The sequence below is a fragment of the Stegostoma tigrinum genome, chromosome 1 (assembly GCF_030684315.1).
Source record: "Stegostoma tigrinum isolate sSteTig4 chromosome 1, sSteTig4.hap1, whole genome shotgun sequence".
In the NCBI taxonomy this organism is placed as follows: domain Eukaryota; kingdom Metazoa; phylum Chordata; class Chondrichthyes; order Orectolobiformes; family Stegostomatidae; genus Stegostoma; species Stegostoma tigrinum.
Window position 1 is genome coordinate 47663349 of NC_081354.1, and position 18969 is coordinate 47682317.

The 18969-nt window shown below is 39.7% G+C and overlaps 1 protein-coding gene across 1 annotated transcript in view; it reads right to left on the bottom strand.

Annotated features, from left to right (window-relative positions):
* ttc29 (tetratricopeptide repeat domain 29) overlaps positions 1-18969 on the bottom strand; it is a 482465-nt gene that overhangs the window by 238435 nt on the left and 225061 nt on the right. The window contains exon 7 of the mRNA XM_048537485.2: positions 15263-15348. Coding sequence (XP_048393442.1) covers positions 15263-15348 — 86 coding nt within the window. The remainder of the gene's footprint in view (positions 1-15262; positions 15349-18969) is intronic.

Below are 18969 nucleotides of genomic sequence, written 5' to 3' on the forward strand. Positions count from 1 at the left end.
TCTGTCAAAGGCTTTACTGAAGTCCATGTAGACAGCATCCACTGCCCTACCCTCATCGATCATCTTCGTCACTTCTTAAAAACACTCAAGCAAGTTAGTGAGACACGACCTCCCCTTCAGAAAGCCATGTTGCTACTTGCTAATATATCCACTTATTTACAAGTGGGAGTAAATTCTGTCTTGAAGAATCCTCTCCAATAATTTCCCTATCACTGATGTAAAGCTCACTGGCCTGTAATTAGCTGGATTATCCCTGCCAATGCTGGGACTTTTTTCACTGAAGCATACGAAGTTGAGAAGTGACCTTATAGAAGCTTACAAAATAATGAGGGGTATAGATAGTGTTAATGGTTGTTGTCTTTTCCTTAGGATGCGAGATTTCAAGACTAGAGGGCACATTTTTAAAAGTGAGAGGAAAAAGATTTTAACAAGATATGACAGGCAAACTTTTACACTGAGGGTAGCTCGAATGTGGAATGAACTTCCTGAGGAAGTAGTGGATGCAGGTACAGTTTCAATGTTTAAAAGACATTTGGATAAGTACATGAATAGGATAGGTTTTAATTGGAGGGATATGGGCCAAGAGCACACAGGCGGGACTGGTTTAGTTCGGGATTATGTTTGGCATGGACTGGATGCACTGAAAGGTCTGATTCCATACTATATGACTCTATGACTCCTGTAAGCAAGAGAGGCAATTTATTTCAGGTTGGTGTCAAAGCCATGGAAATGGCCCTGCATGGTTAAGACGCCTGGTCGGTGCAAGGTCTCGTGGACCAAATCAAAGCTGCAAACCCATAAACAAAGCAGGAGCAAAACATACCCAACCTCTCAGAACAGCCGAAAAGGCTGTTAGAACCCTTGGGTTCTCTCCCTCTGTGTTGTGTCGATGAAACCTCAGAGTCTGAGATGGACATGATGGGAGTTGTAGCCTTGATGCCTTTATTGCTTAATGAGGAGGATTTTTATTTTCTATTCATTTGGTGGGATGTGGACGTTGCTGGCTGGCAAGCATTTCTTGCCAATCCCGAGTTGCCCTTGAGAAAGTGGTGGTGAGTTGCCTTATTGAACTGCTGCAGTCATCCTGCTGTGGGTTGACCCACAATGCTATTAGGAGGGAATTCTGGGATTTTGACCCAGCGACAGTGAAGGAATGATGATATATTTCCAAGTCAGGATGGTGAGTGACTTGGAGGGAAACTCAGAGGTGGTGGTGTTCCCATACATCTGACGCCCTTGTCCTTCCAGGTGGAAGTGGTCATAGGTACGGAAGGTGCCGTCTGAGGATCTTTGGTGAATTTCTGCAGTGTGTCTCGTAGATAGTACACACTGCTGCTCTGAGCGTTGGTGGTGGAGCGAGTGGACACTTGTGGATGCAGTGCCAATCATGCGGACTGCTTTGTTCTGGATGGTGTCAAGCTTCTTGAGTGTTGTTGGAGTTGCACTCAACCAGGCAAGTGGGGAGTTTTCCATCTTGCTCCTGACTTGCGCCTTGTAGATGACGGACAGACTTTGAGGATGCATTTCTTCCAAAATGCTCTGGGTGCAAGAGGCGGGCTATGGTCGGTACATACCACCTATATTCGAGGCTGAGTTGGAGGAAGCAGACCCAGTGTGAAAGTCCCAGAGGAGACTGAAAGAGAAAGTACAGGCCTATGTTACTGTATTTAGAGGATGAGGGGTGTAGTGATTGTAATGAGGTCAGCGAGGTGGGCATTATAGAATATGAATTCCCTGATTGGAACTGTTAATTTGGTCCAATCAGAGAGTCCTGGCTAACAGATATAAACAGGAGTGTCAGAAGTTTTGTTCACTCTGAGAGCTGACTTTGAGGAAGCTGGACTAGTATGTCTGTGTAAATAAGTGGTGACTTGTTGATAGGATACTGGCCTCTGTGCAGCCCTTTTAGTCACACCTCAACGTCCTACACTCCAGTGAAACTTCCTTATTTTTATACTCCATCCCCTTTGAAATAAAAGCCAACATTCCATTTGCTGCCTGTATCATCTGCTGAGCTTGGATGGTAACTTTTTGTAATTTATGCACCCACAAATTCCTCTGTGCTGCAGCTGTCTGCAGACTTTCTCAATTTAAATAATATTAATTTCTTCTTTTCCTTTTGGCAAAGTGCATAACCTCATTGCCAGCATTATATTCCATCTGCTATGTTTTTACCCACTCACTTAATCTGGTTACAGGCATCCACATACTCTTTGTATAATGCTCACCACTTCCTATCTATTTTTGTTTCGTCTGCAAACTTGGTGCTAGCACATTCACTTTCCTCATCTAAATCATTAATAAGTTGTCACATCTCATTGGGCTGGTGTGCAAGAAATCAAGCCCTAGTGTTCCTGCAGACATTACAACTGTTAAGGTTCTTTTTAAACGTATGCAAAGATACTCCAATTTACCTAACTTTCAGATTCAGGTTGACAGAAAATGTAGACAAGGTTTCATACTTAGCAAGAAAAAATTATTTCACATATTAGACTCTTGCTATTGTTAAGCACTAATGAACCGCCAACATATAACCAAAGAAATTAAAACTATAATTCTATTATAAATACGCCTTAGACATACACAAACAGATATGCACAAGAAACAATTATGCCTAATGGATGGGGTAAATCTGGGAAAGTCCCTCAGTGGCTCCTGTTCACAAAGGTTGCTGAGATGATTCTAATAATTCACTTGTTAGTCTGAATGCTGCTTATTAGTTTCCTTCTCTGGATGCTCCCGGTAGTATCATGATGCATAGGCTGACTGGTTTACTTATAAAAGGTCTCAGACTTATCAATTTAAAAAGGCACAGCTTACTTTAGCTACTGAATGAAAGATAAACAGAGTGATCTTTCCTATGGAGGACAGAGGTTTTCAGTTGTTTCAGTGGCGGGAGCCCGGGAGGAAGCGTGAGAGCAGCCTGGGAAGGTAAGTTTCCACCCAATAAACTTGGGAGTTAACTCTCAATTTTGCAGGTCCATGTAGGTACCAACAACATAGGCAGGACTAGGAAAAAAAGACCTGCTTCAGGATTATGAAAAGCTAGGAACAAAATTTAAAAACAGGTCTTCAAGGGTCAAAGTCTCTGGATTGCTGCCCACTTGCAAATTGGCATAGGGAGGCAAGGATCAGGGAAGTAAACACATGACCAAAAGGGTTTCCTTTTCATGGCGCACTGGCATCAGTTTTGGGACAGGAGGGATCTATACCATTGGGATGGACTCCACCTGAACAAGGCCAGGTCCAGTGTTCTGGCGAAAAGGGTAAATAGGGTGGTTAATAAGACTTTAAACTATTAAGTAGGGGGGAACGGAGAAGTGAGCATAGAGGGAGAATAACAATTAATGTAGGGCCGAGCAGTAGGTTAGCAGGTGAAGAGGAAACTTCAACTCCATTAAAAATTAGGAAAAAAGTTAAAGGGAAGGAGAACTGAAGAACTGTTAGTAATGAAGGTAATAGGACCCAAAAAGGTGCAAGAACTGGCATAAGGGCACTTTATCTGAATTCTTGGAGCATTTGAAACAAGGCGGATAAGTTGATGGCGCAAATCATGGCAAATGGGTATGATTTAGTGACCATTGCAGAGACATGGTTGCAGGATGGTAATGACTGGGAATTAAATATCCAGAGGTATCAAACTGTTCGGAACGACAGACAGGAAGGAAAAGGGAGGTGGTGTTGCTCTGATTTTTAAGGATGATGTCAGGGCAGTAGTGTGAGATGATATAGGTTCTAATGAACAAAACATTGAATCAATTTGGATGGAAATTAGGAATAGCAGGGAGAAGAAGTCACTGATAGGTGTGGTCTAACAACATCATGGTGGGGTGGGCAATAAACGTAGAAAAAGCTAATGCATGTAAAGATGGAACAGCAATTATCATGGGGGTTTTTATTCTACATATCAATTGGTCAAACCAGGTCAGTCATGGCAGCCTTGAGGAGGGGTTCATAGAATGCATCCGTGATAACTTCCTTGGACAATATGTAATGGAACCTACAAGGGAGCAAGCTATCCTAGATCTAGTCCTGTGTAATGAGACAGGATTAATTAATGATTTCACAGTTAGGGATCCTCTGGGAAGGACTGATCTTAGTATGGTCAAATTTAAAACAGAGATGGAGCGTGAGAAGGTTAAATCTGGTATCTGTGTCTGTGCTTAGATAAAGGAGACTATGAAGGAATGAGGAAGGAGTTAGCCAAGGTAGAATGGGAGCATAAACTTTATGGTGAGTCAACCAAGGAACAGTGGAGGACTGTCAAAACAATTTTTCACAGTGCTCAGCAGAAGTATATTCAAATGATAAGGAAGAACTGTAGGAAAAGAGAGACCCAGCCATGGATGTCTAAGGAAATAAAGTATCAGATTGAAAAAAAACACTTACAAAACAGCAGCGAGTAGTGGGAAACTAGAAGACTGGAAAATCTTTAAAGGCCAACAGAAAGCCACAAAAAAAGTTATAAAGAAAAGTAAGATAGATTATGAGAGTAAACTAGCTCAGAATATAAAAACAGGTAGTAAAAGTTTCTATAAATATGTAAATTGTAAAAGAGTGGCAAAGGTAAACATTGGTCCTTTAGAGGATGAGAAGGCCAATTTAATAACTGGGAATGAGGAAATAGCTGAGACATTAAACAGTTATTTCATGCCCGTCTGCACAGTGGAAGACACAAATAACATGCCGAAAACTGATGACAAGAAGGTTATAGCAGGTGAGGACCTAGAAACTATCATTATCACTAAGGAGGCAGCGCTGGACAAGCTAATGGGGCTAAAGGTAGACAAGTCAGCCCTGATGAAATGTATCCCAAGGTACTAAAAGAGGTGATGGGGGAAATAGCAAATGCACTAGAAATTATTTACCAAAGTTCACTGGACTCTGGGGTGGTTCCTGCAGATTAGAAAACAGCCCATGTGACGCCACTGTTTAAAAAAGGAAGTAGACAAAAAGCAGGTAACTACGGGCCAGTTAGCTTAACTTCGGTAATGGGGAAAATGCTTGAATCTATCATTAAGGAAGAAATAGCAAGACATCTGGATGTAAAATGTCCCATTGGGAACACCCAGCATGGGTTCATGAAGGGTAGGTCATGTTTAACTAATTTAGTGGAATTCTTTGAGGACATTACTTGTATGGTGGACAACGGGGAACCTGTGGATGTGGTGCATCTGGATTTCCAGAAGGCATTTGACAAAGTGCTACACCAAAGGCTGCTATATAAGATAAAGTTGCATGGTATTACAGGTAATGTATTTGCGTGGATAGAGGATTGGCTGACCAGTAGAAAGCAAAGAGTAGGGGTAAATGGGTGATTTTCTGGTTGGCGCAGTGGCTAGTGGTGTGCCTCAGGGATCAGTGTTAGGACTTCAATTGTTTACAATTTACATAGATGATTTGGAGTTGGGGACTAAGTGTGGTGTGTCAAAATCTGCAGATGACACTAAGGTAAGTGGTACAGCAAAGTGTGCAGAAGAAAGTGAAAGTCTGCAGAGGGATACAGATAGTCTACGTGAGTGAGCAAAGATCTGACAGATGGAGTACAATGTTGATAAGTTGATAACAATGTTGATAAATGGAGGTCATCCATTTTGGTAGGAATTATAGTAAAATGGGCTATGTTTTAAATGGTAAAAAATTGCAACATGCTGCTGTGCAGAGAGACTTGGGTGTCCTCGTGCATGTATCGCTGAAGGTGGGATTGTAGGTGCAGCTGGTGATTAAAAAGGCAAATGGAATTTTGTCTGCCATTGCTCGAGGGATGGAGTTTAAAAACATGGAGGCTATGCCGCAGCTGTATAGGGTCCTGGTGAGACCACACCTTGAGTACTGTGTGCAGTTTTGGTCTCCTTATTTGAGAAGAGATATACTAGCACAGGAAGGGGTGCACAGGAGATTCACTCGGTTGATTCCAGAGTTGAGAGGGTTGGATTATGAGGACAGACTGAGTAGACTGGGATTATACTCACTGGAATTCAGAAGAATGAGGGAGATCTCATAGAAACATATAAGATTATGAAGGGAGTAGATAAGGTGGAGGCAGGGAGGCTGTTTCTGCTAGCAAGTGAAACTAGGACTAGAGGGCATCGTCTCAAAGTAAAGGGAAGTAGATGTAGGACTGAAGTCAGGAGGAACTTCTTCACCTAAAGGGTTGTGAATCTGTGGAATTCCCTGCCCAGTGAAGTGGTTGAAGCTACCTCACTGAATGTTTTTAAGGCAAGGCTAGATAAATTTTCGAACAGTAAAGGAATTAAGGGTTATGGCCAGTGGGTGGGTAAGTGGAGCTGAGTCTCAAAGATCTGCCATGATCTTATTAAATGGTAGGACAGGCTCAAGGGGCCAGATGGCTTACTCCTGTTCCTAGTTCTTACAATCTTATGTTCCAGAGCAAGCTGTTGGGCTGGTGGTGGTCGAAAGGCTTCTCCGAATCTTGTTCCCATCCTCAAGCCACTCAACTACCTGAGAATGAGTCATGTAGCTGTTGGCAGGTAGAAGACCTTTGCCATTGATAACTGGTCACTTGATCACAGAACAATCTGCTAATTGTTGTCGACCAAAGCTCCATTTGTACGCAACCCTGAGGATTTCCTGTAGTTTGTCTGCAACGACCGCTGTAGAATAGCTGTGCGAACAGTGTTAGTGGTAAGTATTAAGTTATTTCCTTTTAAACCATGCAGCAATCCTTGCACTCCATGGTTACAAAACAGTTCTTTTCTATTTCATTTCACAATTTCAAAAATAAAAAAGACATGTTCTTTACAGTATATTGTGAATAATTGTGGCCCCAACACTGATCCCTGCGGCACACCACTAGTTAAAATTGTGTTCCTAAAACTGTCTTCCTTATCCTAATTCTCTGTCTTCTATTCATTAGCTAATCCTCTACTTGTGCTAATTTTTCACACCCCCAATGCTCTGGGCTTTAATTAATGGAAGGGAGTGATGAGTTTCTCTAAAATTCTCCATATTGTTTTCGTTTCACTCATCCTTTTTCCTTCCTCTAGAGCTGGGTTCACTGTAGAGCCATGGGTTTCACTCTTGCTGCACTTTGGGGAAACATCAAATTTATCAGTATCAAGAATGAAAACCATGTAGTGAGTGGCACCTTAGCAGACTATTGCACTAACAGCCTGGCACTCTGATCATTCCCTAAATGTCAGTATTTCTTTACTCTGCGGTGTGACCACATCTTTGAAAGTGCTATGCACTTAATTCTCTGCATCATTATCCACCACAGTGACTCCAGCAATTGCTCAACCTGTAACTCAAGCTTGAGCATCCAGTGACACTCCCCGCCTGTGACTTTTCTAGATCACATGGAGTGTCCATGACTCCTGCAAGCCACAGGATGGGTATTTCAGTAGGTCAAGTTGCCTACTAAACCTAATCTGATGCCTCCTGTTAGGAATTTTCATACTGGCACTGAGTGGAGGCACAGTACTGCACAAGCTCCCACACAGGCCATACTGAGCAGACAATTGCTAAATTTGACAGTCTAACTGAACTGTTCAAGTGGTAGCCTGCAAGTACATTAGAATTTGTTCCACATCATCATCAATATATGCTGTACTCTTCACAAGAAAGATGATATATCTTTGGAAAAGCAGAAATTCAGGTGTGAGAATTAACTGTGATGAAGATAGGGAAAACTATGATTATCAAATGAGCCTAGTGGTCACTTCCAGAAAAGAAGAAGAAGCTGGGGCAAAGATTAGTGCACAAAGTGAAATCACATGTAGTTAGGGATAACTTATTAGCTTTGATAGACGATTGACTAATCAGCAGAAAGCAATGAGTTGGAATAAATGGGCCCTTTTCTGGTCGACACAATGTAATGAATGGGGTATTGCTGCAGGGCCCTCGGACTGCAACTATTGACAGTCTATATTAATGACTTGGATGCAGGGATAGAAGGTACTATAGTCAAATTCACAGATGACACAAAAATAGGTGGAGAACTAAGTTGTAAGAAAGCAATAAGAAATTTACAAACGAATACAGGTAGGTTAGCTGAATCGGCCAAAATTTAGCAGATGGAGTCTAACTTGGATAAGCATGACATTATCAATTGTGACCGGAAAAATACAAAGGCAACTTATTATCTAAATGGAAAGAAACTTCAAAGTACTTTGGTACAGACGGATTTAGGTGTTTTCAAGCTGGAATCATAGAAACCCAATATGCAGATACAGCAAGTAATAAGGAAGGCAAATAGAATTTGGCATTTGTTGCCTAAGGAGTATGGTATAAAAGTAGGAATTGTTGCTGCATCTGTACAAGTAATCAGTGAGACTGCACCTGGAATACAGCATTTAGTTTTGGTGCCCTTACTTGAGGAGGAATGTATTTGTATTGGAAGCCGTTTGGAGAGATTCATTAGAAAGATTAGATAGGGGGGAATGGTTTGTCTTATGAAGAAAGATTGAGTCATTTAAGACATAAGACCATGCGACATAGGAGCAGAAATTAGGCTACTTGGCCAATTGAATCTGCTCCGCCACTCAATCATGGCTGATAGGTTCCGCAACCCCACTCTCCTGCTTTCTCCCTGTAACCCTTGATCCCCTTGATAATCAAGAACCTATCTATCTCAGTCAACTATACACAAATGAATTAAGGGTGTTCATCAGCATCCTGTTCAGAAAAGCTGACGGAGTGATTCCCCATAAAGGTCAATGGTTTGATTCTGCAAAGGCACATGGAGCCAGGCTGCCAAAGGGCAATAGATTTATGGCACCTACAGCCACCTGGGAACCCCAGCAACATCAATGTGTAGCTGGTTCGTAATCAACAAAATTGAATTGTGTACAAATGTACATGCTTCCCAAGGAGCTTTTATGACTTCTAGTCAGTCTCAGGTATCACCACCGTTCGCACCCCTATCAGGTTATCTGCAGGGTTGGCTCCTCGTGGCAGAGCACATTCTCGGAAGTTTAGTCCCATGACTTGTGTGAAACCCTAAAGCTCTGCAGAGCAGAGGCTCAGTGCCTCACGTGCCTTAGTAAGAGCAAGATCAATACGGTCTATTGGACTGCCTGCTGAAGATGACGTTCTACTGCCTGTTCCGCTCAGGCAGATCACTACAGTACGTGCCACAGACAATATCTTAGATCATTGCACTCTGCAGGACCAGTAAACAGGTGAAGGACTGCCAGTTGAGATGGAGCAGCCACATTCATCATAAACAAAGAATGAAGGGGAAAAAAACCAGAAGATCATATGGTAATGCATTGTGGGGTTCCAGTTACAGACAACAGTGTGATGGATTTGTCAGACAGGACCACAATGCCTCACTGAATCTCTCTTGCAGGATGCTTTGACTACTATCCCCAAAGATATCTCTGTGGAAATGTCATCAGATCTGGCAAGCTCCCTCCAACCCAACCTGCAGGTGGCTGACTTTTAATATCTTGAAGGGGGAAGGTTTGATGGGCTCAACATGAGGAACAGCATACATATGGATCTGTCAAGTCTTTATTTCGTTCTCTTCTGCAGGTTCACGCAGTCTGAAGACATGTTCCAAACAATCTTGTAAGCCAAATCGCCACCTCTGAAGATGATTACTTTAAACATTCAGAGGGTACACCAGCACAACATTTTGCTCTTAGAAGGAGCTCACATGCACGTGTTTCAGCCACATGCTCCAATCTTGCTGAGCTTCCTTAGAACCCTAGGAGTTTACTTGCAAAATATGGATTCCTCCAGCTGCAGAAGATACTGAGACAACAGCATCTGAGAGTTGATAAGGGAATGTGCAATACATTCTGCCTTTCCAGTGATGCTGTACTCCACTGAACTAAGGAAAGGTGGCAAACATGGAAACTACCTAATGTCAAGGATCCTAGATTTGCCGATACCTCCAAGGTTCAACGATAAATTACGAATCCATCAGTCCCATATCTGCTATCACTGAGTTTCTTTCAATTGGCAAACCCTTAAAAGCCCCATATGGTTTCACATTTTCCAAAATAATCATTTAAAATATATGAATAAAGTGTTTTTTCTCTTTGTTTGTGTGTATAGCACCTCTGCAGCTCCAGGAGGAGAAAAATTAGCCAGGGGATGTTGAGGAGCCTTGTACTTTTCTCTTCTTTATAGAGCCCAAAGATAGAGTAATGGAATATGGATCTGAGAACATGTCCTGTTGGACCTGCCACTCCATGGCAGATATTAATCTCTATAGAGGAAGCCATGTGCTCAAATACTGGAGTCATGACAGAATTCATGGCTTGAATGGATCTTCAATTTTCTCAATGTTATATTTGCCTTTAGTATCTCTACCAGACATTTTCCCATCTGTCTCTGCATCTCCAGCAGGGTTCTTGTGGTTGTTTTTGGCAGCACATTATCGGCACGAAGCTCAGCATGGGTCTGGTCTCTAATGGTCCTCTGACCATCAAAGACCCTGACTGTCAGAGCCTCCATCAGCCAAGGCAATGAGTCTGGTGTTCATCAGTCTGTGATACATAATTGCAAATGCGTTCCCACTGAGCTTATTATAATATCGCTGGTGGAGGGTGTGAAAGAATGTTGTGCTGGTGTACCCTCTGAATGTTTAAAGTAATCATCTTCAGAGGTGGCGATTTGGCTTACAAGATTGTTTGGAACATGTCTTCAGACTGCGTGAACCTGCAGAAGAGAACAAAATAAATTAACTTGTAGTAATGCATAATCCCATTTCTCAGTGCAGTATCATTCGTATCTCTTCTATGTGCAGGTCGTGACTTCCCCAATCCGTGGCCTTGTCATTTGCAAATGAACATCTGCCTGGATCTTTGGCCAGGTTATTTGTCTCCTCCTGCATAGGCCTTAATGTGAGGAGGTCAGGGACATTCCCCAGTCTTTCAGCACTTCCTGAGGAAAAGTGTTCTTTTATCGTGTAGTATTAAATATCATCTGAAAGGTCAACAAACTATCATGCAGCCTATCATAATCTAACACTATCTCCCAAGCAAACACTCCAGTTTCCTGCAATTGGTACCTTCACAGCACAATTTAGCTCCCACACATTTCAATCCCTGTGTACCATCTGATATTGAAGCACAGGAAACAAATTCCTGTCTGCCATAACTCTCCACTTGCATGTTTAGGTTGCTTGATACCATCATACCCACTTCATAGAGTACAGTTTTCCTCTCTGTGAATGTGGAGAGAGAGGTAATGACAAGGGGAAATAATTAGGCAAGTTTGCGTGGAGCAGGTTGGGCTGGAGGGAGCTTGCCAGATCTCCTTCCTGTGACCTCTGCACCTAAATGCTGAGCGAAAACATCCATTGACAACTTTCCTGACTTGAGAACAATGAAAATCCTTGCGTGGTCAATTATTGGTCACTCCAAAGACATTACTTTGCCACTTCCCTCATTATCTTGATAAAGGTGGCTGGTTTCCTGACTGGAACACCATGGTGATCTGCATGTCAGAGGCACAGATGGGTGACAAGGCAATCCCTGTGTTCTTGCCTCCAAATCCTTGCTGACCCAAACACAGACCCCGTCAAGAAGATTAAAAACACACTTACATTTTCACCGCTGGATCTCCTGTGGAACAGCCACCGACCAAGTGAACTTTAGGATCCAGGATTTGCCACCTTCTGGTGGCAGCTTCTGGTGCCACCAGGGTCGATATACTCTAATGGGGTGAAACATTCTCCAATGCTCACCCCTCAGCTCTTAATGAGATGATTGCTGGGTAATCCAGCGTATTTTCTAATTGGTGGGGCAGCATGTCAGTCATGACTTGACAGAGAAAATGGAAAAATTCCACACATAGGAAGTATGCTGCTAAAATTTGAAAATGTCATATTGAAAATTAAAATCAAAAACATTGTTCATTTTCAGAATTTTTTTCTACCTGATCTAAAAGTTGGGGTGAGGTGATCGTGCTTCCCACACTAATCTCTAAACTAATATGGAATTCAATATGCAACCAATGTAGTTTTCAGTGGCTCATGAGACAGAACTTATTTTCTTGAGGTACAGAAAAATATGCCTGGTAAGTTTAAACAAACAAACTCTAAGTGGACAGTAATTCTCAGCCATGCCTGCAAGTAATTTTAGGTGCCTGCTGATGGCAGTTTTCTGTTCCTTAAATTCTTCAGTCCTTCCACCAGGGTTTGGTCTAACAACAAACACCAACCTAATATCTAATCCAAGACCAGCCAGAGGTGATTCTAACGGCAAGATTTTGCGGATGCTCACATCCAATAATCTATTCATAATTGATGAAACAGGGAGGTCAGATGTAATGGCTGCTACTATTCAGCAATAAATAAATGGTTATTGACAAAACATGCTAGTGCTCTGCGGAATGAGGTGCAGTGACATACATGAAATGTAAGGGGGATAGAGCACTATATTTGGAGACACTTGGATATACTTCTCTTTGGCACGGAGAGCCACACTGACATTGAGGAAATCTAGGTGCGGGGGGCATGAATGATACAAGGAACACTGCAGGTTCAGAAGAAAATGAGGGGTTTGCAAAAGCAAGAGACTGGTGAATGCAATACAGGAAATGTTCAGAGTTGTCTTTTGAAAGTAGTGCTCTGGTCTAGATGTCTGCCTTACTTTTATCTCATAGCTGTGTCAACAGCAATATGCCTGGTTGTCAAGTTCCAATATCTTCCCATGAATCTGAAATCATAGAATGTGCACGTGTATGTTTCAGCACCTTAAAATAGCTACATCTAAGGTTCCATTGGAGAGCTGAACATTAAAAAATACCTTTATTCCCACTCGTCTAAAATCTTATATTAATGTTGATAGAATTTTGCATTAAAAATCATATTCTTTTGAGCACATCATATGCTAGATTTTACTAAGGCATCTGCTGTGAACTTAGTATGGATGAGAAGTGTTCAAACTTTAAATAATTGCCACATCATTTTAAGAATAAATTTATTAAGATGCAAGCAAATTGTCACATGATAATTTATTTTGAAGTGTGTTCATTTACAGTTATTACATTGAGTTTAACAATTAAAACATTTTCAGAATTGAAAAGACTTCAGTACACAGGGGGCATAACAAATGTTATCACTAAAAGACTGAAGAAAATCTCTTCAAATAACTTTTGCATTTCTGAAAACAATCAGTCAAATATAATACATGATTATATTATCTTTACAACTAACTAAAGTACATTTTTACTCTATTCAGCATTAAAAGTAGCAACACTTACCTAAACACCTGCCATGGTAGGATTAAGCCTAATGGACACGTTGTTTATCTCATAAGCAGGCACTGCCTGTTACATTTTGAAGATTTTTAAGCACTTTTCCATTTTTACACTATTTCATTTCATTGCTGTATTTGGTTCCCCTGATATAGTTGACATTGTGGGTGTTTGAATGTTTGGTGTTCTAAACTTGCTTTCAGTGAAATAAAAGATCCACAAAAAGTAATATTTACCATAAAAAGTTCATTCCTTTGGATCTATAACAAGTAATTACAGAAAAAACTATTAAATATTAGCTTATGTAATGTATCTTTGATCTACGTGAAACCAAAATTAATAACTGTTTAATCTTGCAAGTATAATTCAATATAGCCAGTGCTGTGATATATTGGAACAACAATAAACATTACTCAGAAACTGATATTAACTACTTCACACAGAAGTTCAGGATAGAACAAAACTAAATGTTAAAGCTTAAATGTATTTTGTAACTGTAACCGTGAGGTGTTTTCACTCATTTTTTTGCTTGTTAGCTGCAAATTGTTAGGTACAATTTCTATGTCAAGTAGGTCAATCTGAATTTAGTTAATAATCATGCATCCATTTTGCAATACAACATACATGTTGACAATACAGAATCATTGCAGTCATTTTAAATACATATTGCAAATTGCATGCCATAATTTTGAACAAAACATAAATGAAAAACTAAAGTATTGCAAGCATTCTGTTCACAGGTATTTTAAATAATTATTCGTTCACAGATGCCCAGTAGTAGTCATAAATTTATTTGTAGTTGAATGAGCAAATACTAATGAGGTAACAGTGCGAGGAAATGGTCGTCTTTTACAGCAGCTGTTGCTGTTAGATCCCAGTTATAGTTTTCCGTAGAAAGAGAGCCCGAGGTGGGCACTCTACAACAGGATAAAGGAGATGAAAACTCTGATGTAAAAGCTGGGGAAACAACCGTTGGGACCCCAGAGCATAGGCCCCAGGAGTCTTGAGTTGTGTGGCAGGACCTCTTTAGCAAGTCTCTGAGGCTTGTCCTGGCAATGAACAGCATATTACCACAAGGCAAAGCAGAAAGCTAGAAAGCTCAGTATAATGATAAGCAGGCACCCCAAGGGACAGCAAACTATGATCTGAGGCCTGTATTACATCTGAGCTCCACTCAGATGGAGAGATGATTAATATAATAAAACATAAATGTAAATTGTACACAAAGGTTCTTAAAAAGTAAACAGCTAGATTTTATCTACAATTTCATTTTATAAGAATGTATATAAGCAAGTCTTGATAGTGTAAACATAGCAAGATTTCAGAAGAATAATACTTTGTTTAGTGTTAGTACTAAGAGTCTTTATCTTTCTGGGAAGAAGAGGTGATCAAAAATATTTGCAGGTTAGCAGTATTTAAGGTTAAAGAAGTTCTCCTGCTCCAGAATATGTAAGTAATGCTACTGTTCTTTAAATTTCAATTTTTTCCTCTATTAATAAAGCTCATTTTCCACTATTGAATTTACTTCGAAATATTTTCAACTACTCAAATTAGAAAGTAAATAAAATGTAGTTTAAGAAATGTACCTGATGTTAGTCTTGACTAATGACACTTCTTTACTGAATGTAAAATAAAGTATCAAAACATATATGAATGTGGTAACTGACCCCTTACTATATCGTTGACAAAAAAAATCGTGTTTGACTTCCTGGAAGTGTCTCTTTTCTTCTTTTTAATTTTATCTGTTTTGGCTTGTTTTTATATTTGTTTTCTATCGTGTCTATCTTTTTCTATCGTGTATGGATTGGACTTTGTCTTTAATGTTTAATTTTTATGCTTTCTTCCTGTAGATTTCTCTCACAAATTCCTTTTTGTTCATGGTCCTTTAATGATTCACTAATTTAGTATCTTTTCTAAAAAGCCAGCATTTGTAGCAAGATCATAACAATCATATATCAAATTAAAGTGGGGGATTACACATTCATGTCTTCAAAGATTCAAAACAGGTTCACTATTCAAAGTGGTTATTGCATTGAATGAGGTAACATAGTAAAAACAAAGGATTAAGCATGAGCATCATACTTACACCAATAGCTGTGTCTGGCTCTCCAGCACTAAGGTACCCTAAAGCCACACGATACAGAGCTGCTAATTCCATCTTCTTATCGCCCCCTGGTGGAAACAAATATCAGTTTACAAACATGGTACACACTTCAGTTCCGGTGTAATTTTAAAATTCCTAGATCCAAAATTCGGTTCAGTTTGGGTTGAAAGCAAATGCTTTCAAACAATACTTTAAATGGATTAATTAATGCAAACCTACTGTGAAGAATAAGTGACATTTTATTTATTTTTGTACCATTACAAGGCCAAAAATGTATAAAACTGAAATGTCTACGTTAATCATATAGCAAGTGAAATTGTGTTATGCAGCCAAATGTACATTAATGAAGTCAACAGGTGGCAGAGCTGTATGGCAAATTGAAGCATGAACACCAGAGAATAAAGATGGCATGTCATGGTCTCAAAGCATGTTTTTATCTTGTCCTTTGTCTGCAAAGTGTACAGGGACAAAGGTTTCCAAGGAGGCGATGAGAAAATACAAGACCTTCGTGCAATCAGAAAAGTAAATCAGAATATACAGGTAATATGCTATGTTTCTGGTAGTAATTATACTGGAATTTCTTTGCAAAATGAATATGTAAAAGGCCTCAAGATATATTAAAATGGGAGGTGAGGGGAAGGAAACTTTTAACATGGAATAAGCAATAACAAACATAACTGTGAAGAACAATGAAAACCTCATAAGGCTTGGGACATCGGAAATGCTTGTGTAATGTTCCAGGGTCCATATTAGTAAAAGCTACACCCATCATGCTCACTAGCAGGACATTGCAGGATGAATGAATGACGTTAAATCCATGAACAGAGGGTGAGGTAGGGGACGAAGGTGTAGTGGAGGTGAACACATCAAAGCTTAAAAACATTTGATAATGGGAACTGCAGATGCTGGAGAATCTAAGATAACAAAGTGTGGAGCTGGATGAACACAGCAGGCCAAGCAGCATCTCAGGAGCACAAAAGCTGATGTTTCGGGTCCTCTCTGATGAAGGGTCTAGGCCTGAAACATCAGCTTTTGTGCTCCTGAGATGCTGCTTGGCCTGCTGTGTTCATCCAGCTCCATACTTTGTTATCAAAGCTAAAAAACATGTTTCTTAACCAAAAAATCTTTCACTGTATTTCTGATACAAATTAAAGGAATATTGTTATCAATTAAGTCAACGCATTAGAATTACGTTTGTGCCAGCTGTCACCATTCCCAAGAAGAGATCAAAATAACCAAATATATTGAATTATTTCCAAATTAAGAAATTACTAACAATACTCACTTTTGAAACTTTTACTTTAATATAATCAGAACCAGGCTCATCAGAATACATGGGTCATTACTTGTTATTATCCATGAAAATTACAACTGGTCTATGACCAGTGATACAATTTCCTACAAGTCCTTTATAACCATTCTTAAAAAAATTGCATAGATTCTACAGGTATAATAAAAACACACCAAATACATAAGTAAATGAGTTATTATATTATAGATATGTTGCAGTGTAAATGATTTTACATACATACTTATTTATTGATGATCTAACTAGATTACTTTACCTACAAATCAGTAATATTTTGTTTTTACTTTTTTTAAAAATATCCTTTTCCCACATAGGATGCAAAGTCTCTTTTTTTCAGGATATTCAGAATTGGTCTTAGTATTGCATCTAAACTGAGAGTTCAGGAGATCTATAGAATTCAAACTCAGAACTTCTATGAATTATTCAAATTGCTGCATGTCATATCTCAAGAAGCAGTAAAATATGAATTTATCTGATAATACAAATGTCCAATTAGTCCAAAATTTGCAGGATCACAAATGATTGGAGGCAGTTCTTTGCAGTCTTATGATGCTGGTGTCCATGTTACCTAACTGACAGAATCTGGAGATCACATGCATTCTTCATTTAGTCTGAATGGAAGTGAGTTATTCAAAAACACGTTCACGGTTTTTCCATTAACAGATTCCAGACCTAATGTATAACAGAAGTATTCTCAAAATTCATAACAGGGCTTTCAATCCAGTATGATGGCAGAAAAAGTCTCAGTAACCAGCAATTCAAAACTTGCAAGATCTTGAGAAGATGTTGGTGAACTGCATTTTACAGGTGCTGCAATCTATGGGAATTAGTTATAACTATAATGCACTTAGGGAGTTCTAAGATTTTGACCCAGTGACAGGAAAGGAAGGGCAACATATTTCCAAGTCAGGCTGAAGTGTGGCTTAATGTGGCATTTGCAAATGGTGGTGTTCTCGTGTAACTTTGTTGTTCTGGATGTTAGTAGTTGAGGGTTTGGGAACTTTTTCAATTGACCATAGAGTCAGAGAGCACAGAACAGACCCTTCAGTCCAACCAGTCTATGCTGAACATAATCCCAAAACAAACTAGTGCCACCTGCCTGCTCCTGGCCCACATCCCTCCAAACATTTCCTATTCATACATCCATCCAAATACCTTTTAAACATTGTAACTGCATCCACATCCATCACTTTCTCAGGAAGCTCATTCCACATGCAAACCATCCTTTGTGTACAAAATTGTTTAAGAAATCTTGGGGAGGGTAGGGTGGGAGTTGGTGGTTGGATGTTTGGAAAAACTCTGTGTCAAAAATCATGCCTTGATGGTGTCAGTTACTTCTATGAAGCTGCTTGCAATAGTGGTGATTTGTGATAATGCAGTCCACCAGCATGTAGGCTACAGAAGTATCTGGCAACATGGAAAGGAACAGGGAAAACTGTGGAACAAAATTCTTATCCATAAAATCTACATATATATAAAAAAGGTACATTTTCAGCATGTAAAGCAGCAGAATACTTTTAACTCAGTAACTTGCAGATTTGATTACACCATTTAGGGTCTTACACACACCTAATTTAAATGAGAATCTACAAAGTGGTGAATCATTTGCACTATAAATCAAAATAACAAACATGTATGGCTGAAATTTCAACTGGTGGATTGGAGAAGGCCCAAAACCAGTAATCAAGAAATATGCTGATCTCAAGATGCTGATCCTGGTGGCAGCTATGATCATCATGTTAAGGAATGGTTAGGAATCCTGTTTTTTTATCTCATTAAGATAAAAACAGCCACAAATGGAAAGCTTCTTACAGGTTTCTTCTATGAGCATGCTAAGAGAATGCATAAATAATGAACACAAGACAACACAAAAATAGGGTATTAGATGGCATGTGATCAGCAGGCCTTTTTGCTCTAGTTGTTAGTGTTGGTCACGGTTGCTGGTATATGTACCTAGTGCAAACCTATCTGCTGTGCCTCTAACATTCACTCTACTCTTCAAACAAATAAAATCTACTTGCAGCTTGCCAATCATGTATATAGTCATGTGATTGGTCACTTTCTGTAAATCACAGAATTGATACACTACAGGATGAGGCCATTCAGCCTATCACACCTGCACATTACTCTTCAAATGAGCAACATTACCTAGTGCCCATCTCCAGTTTTCTCCCCATATCTTTGCATATTATTTTTACTAAACAATTGTAAAATGTCCTCTTGAATGTTTTAATTGAACTTGCCTCCACCATTCTCCCATGTAGTGCATTCGATACCCTAACTACTTGTTGTGTGAAAAAAGTATTTTTCTCATATATCTCTTAGTTCTTTTGAAAATCACAATAAATATATGCTCTAAAAAGTAAAATGATGACAGTGG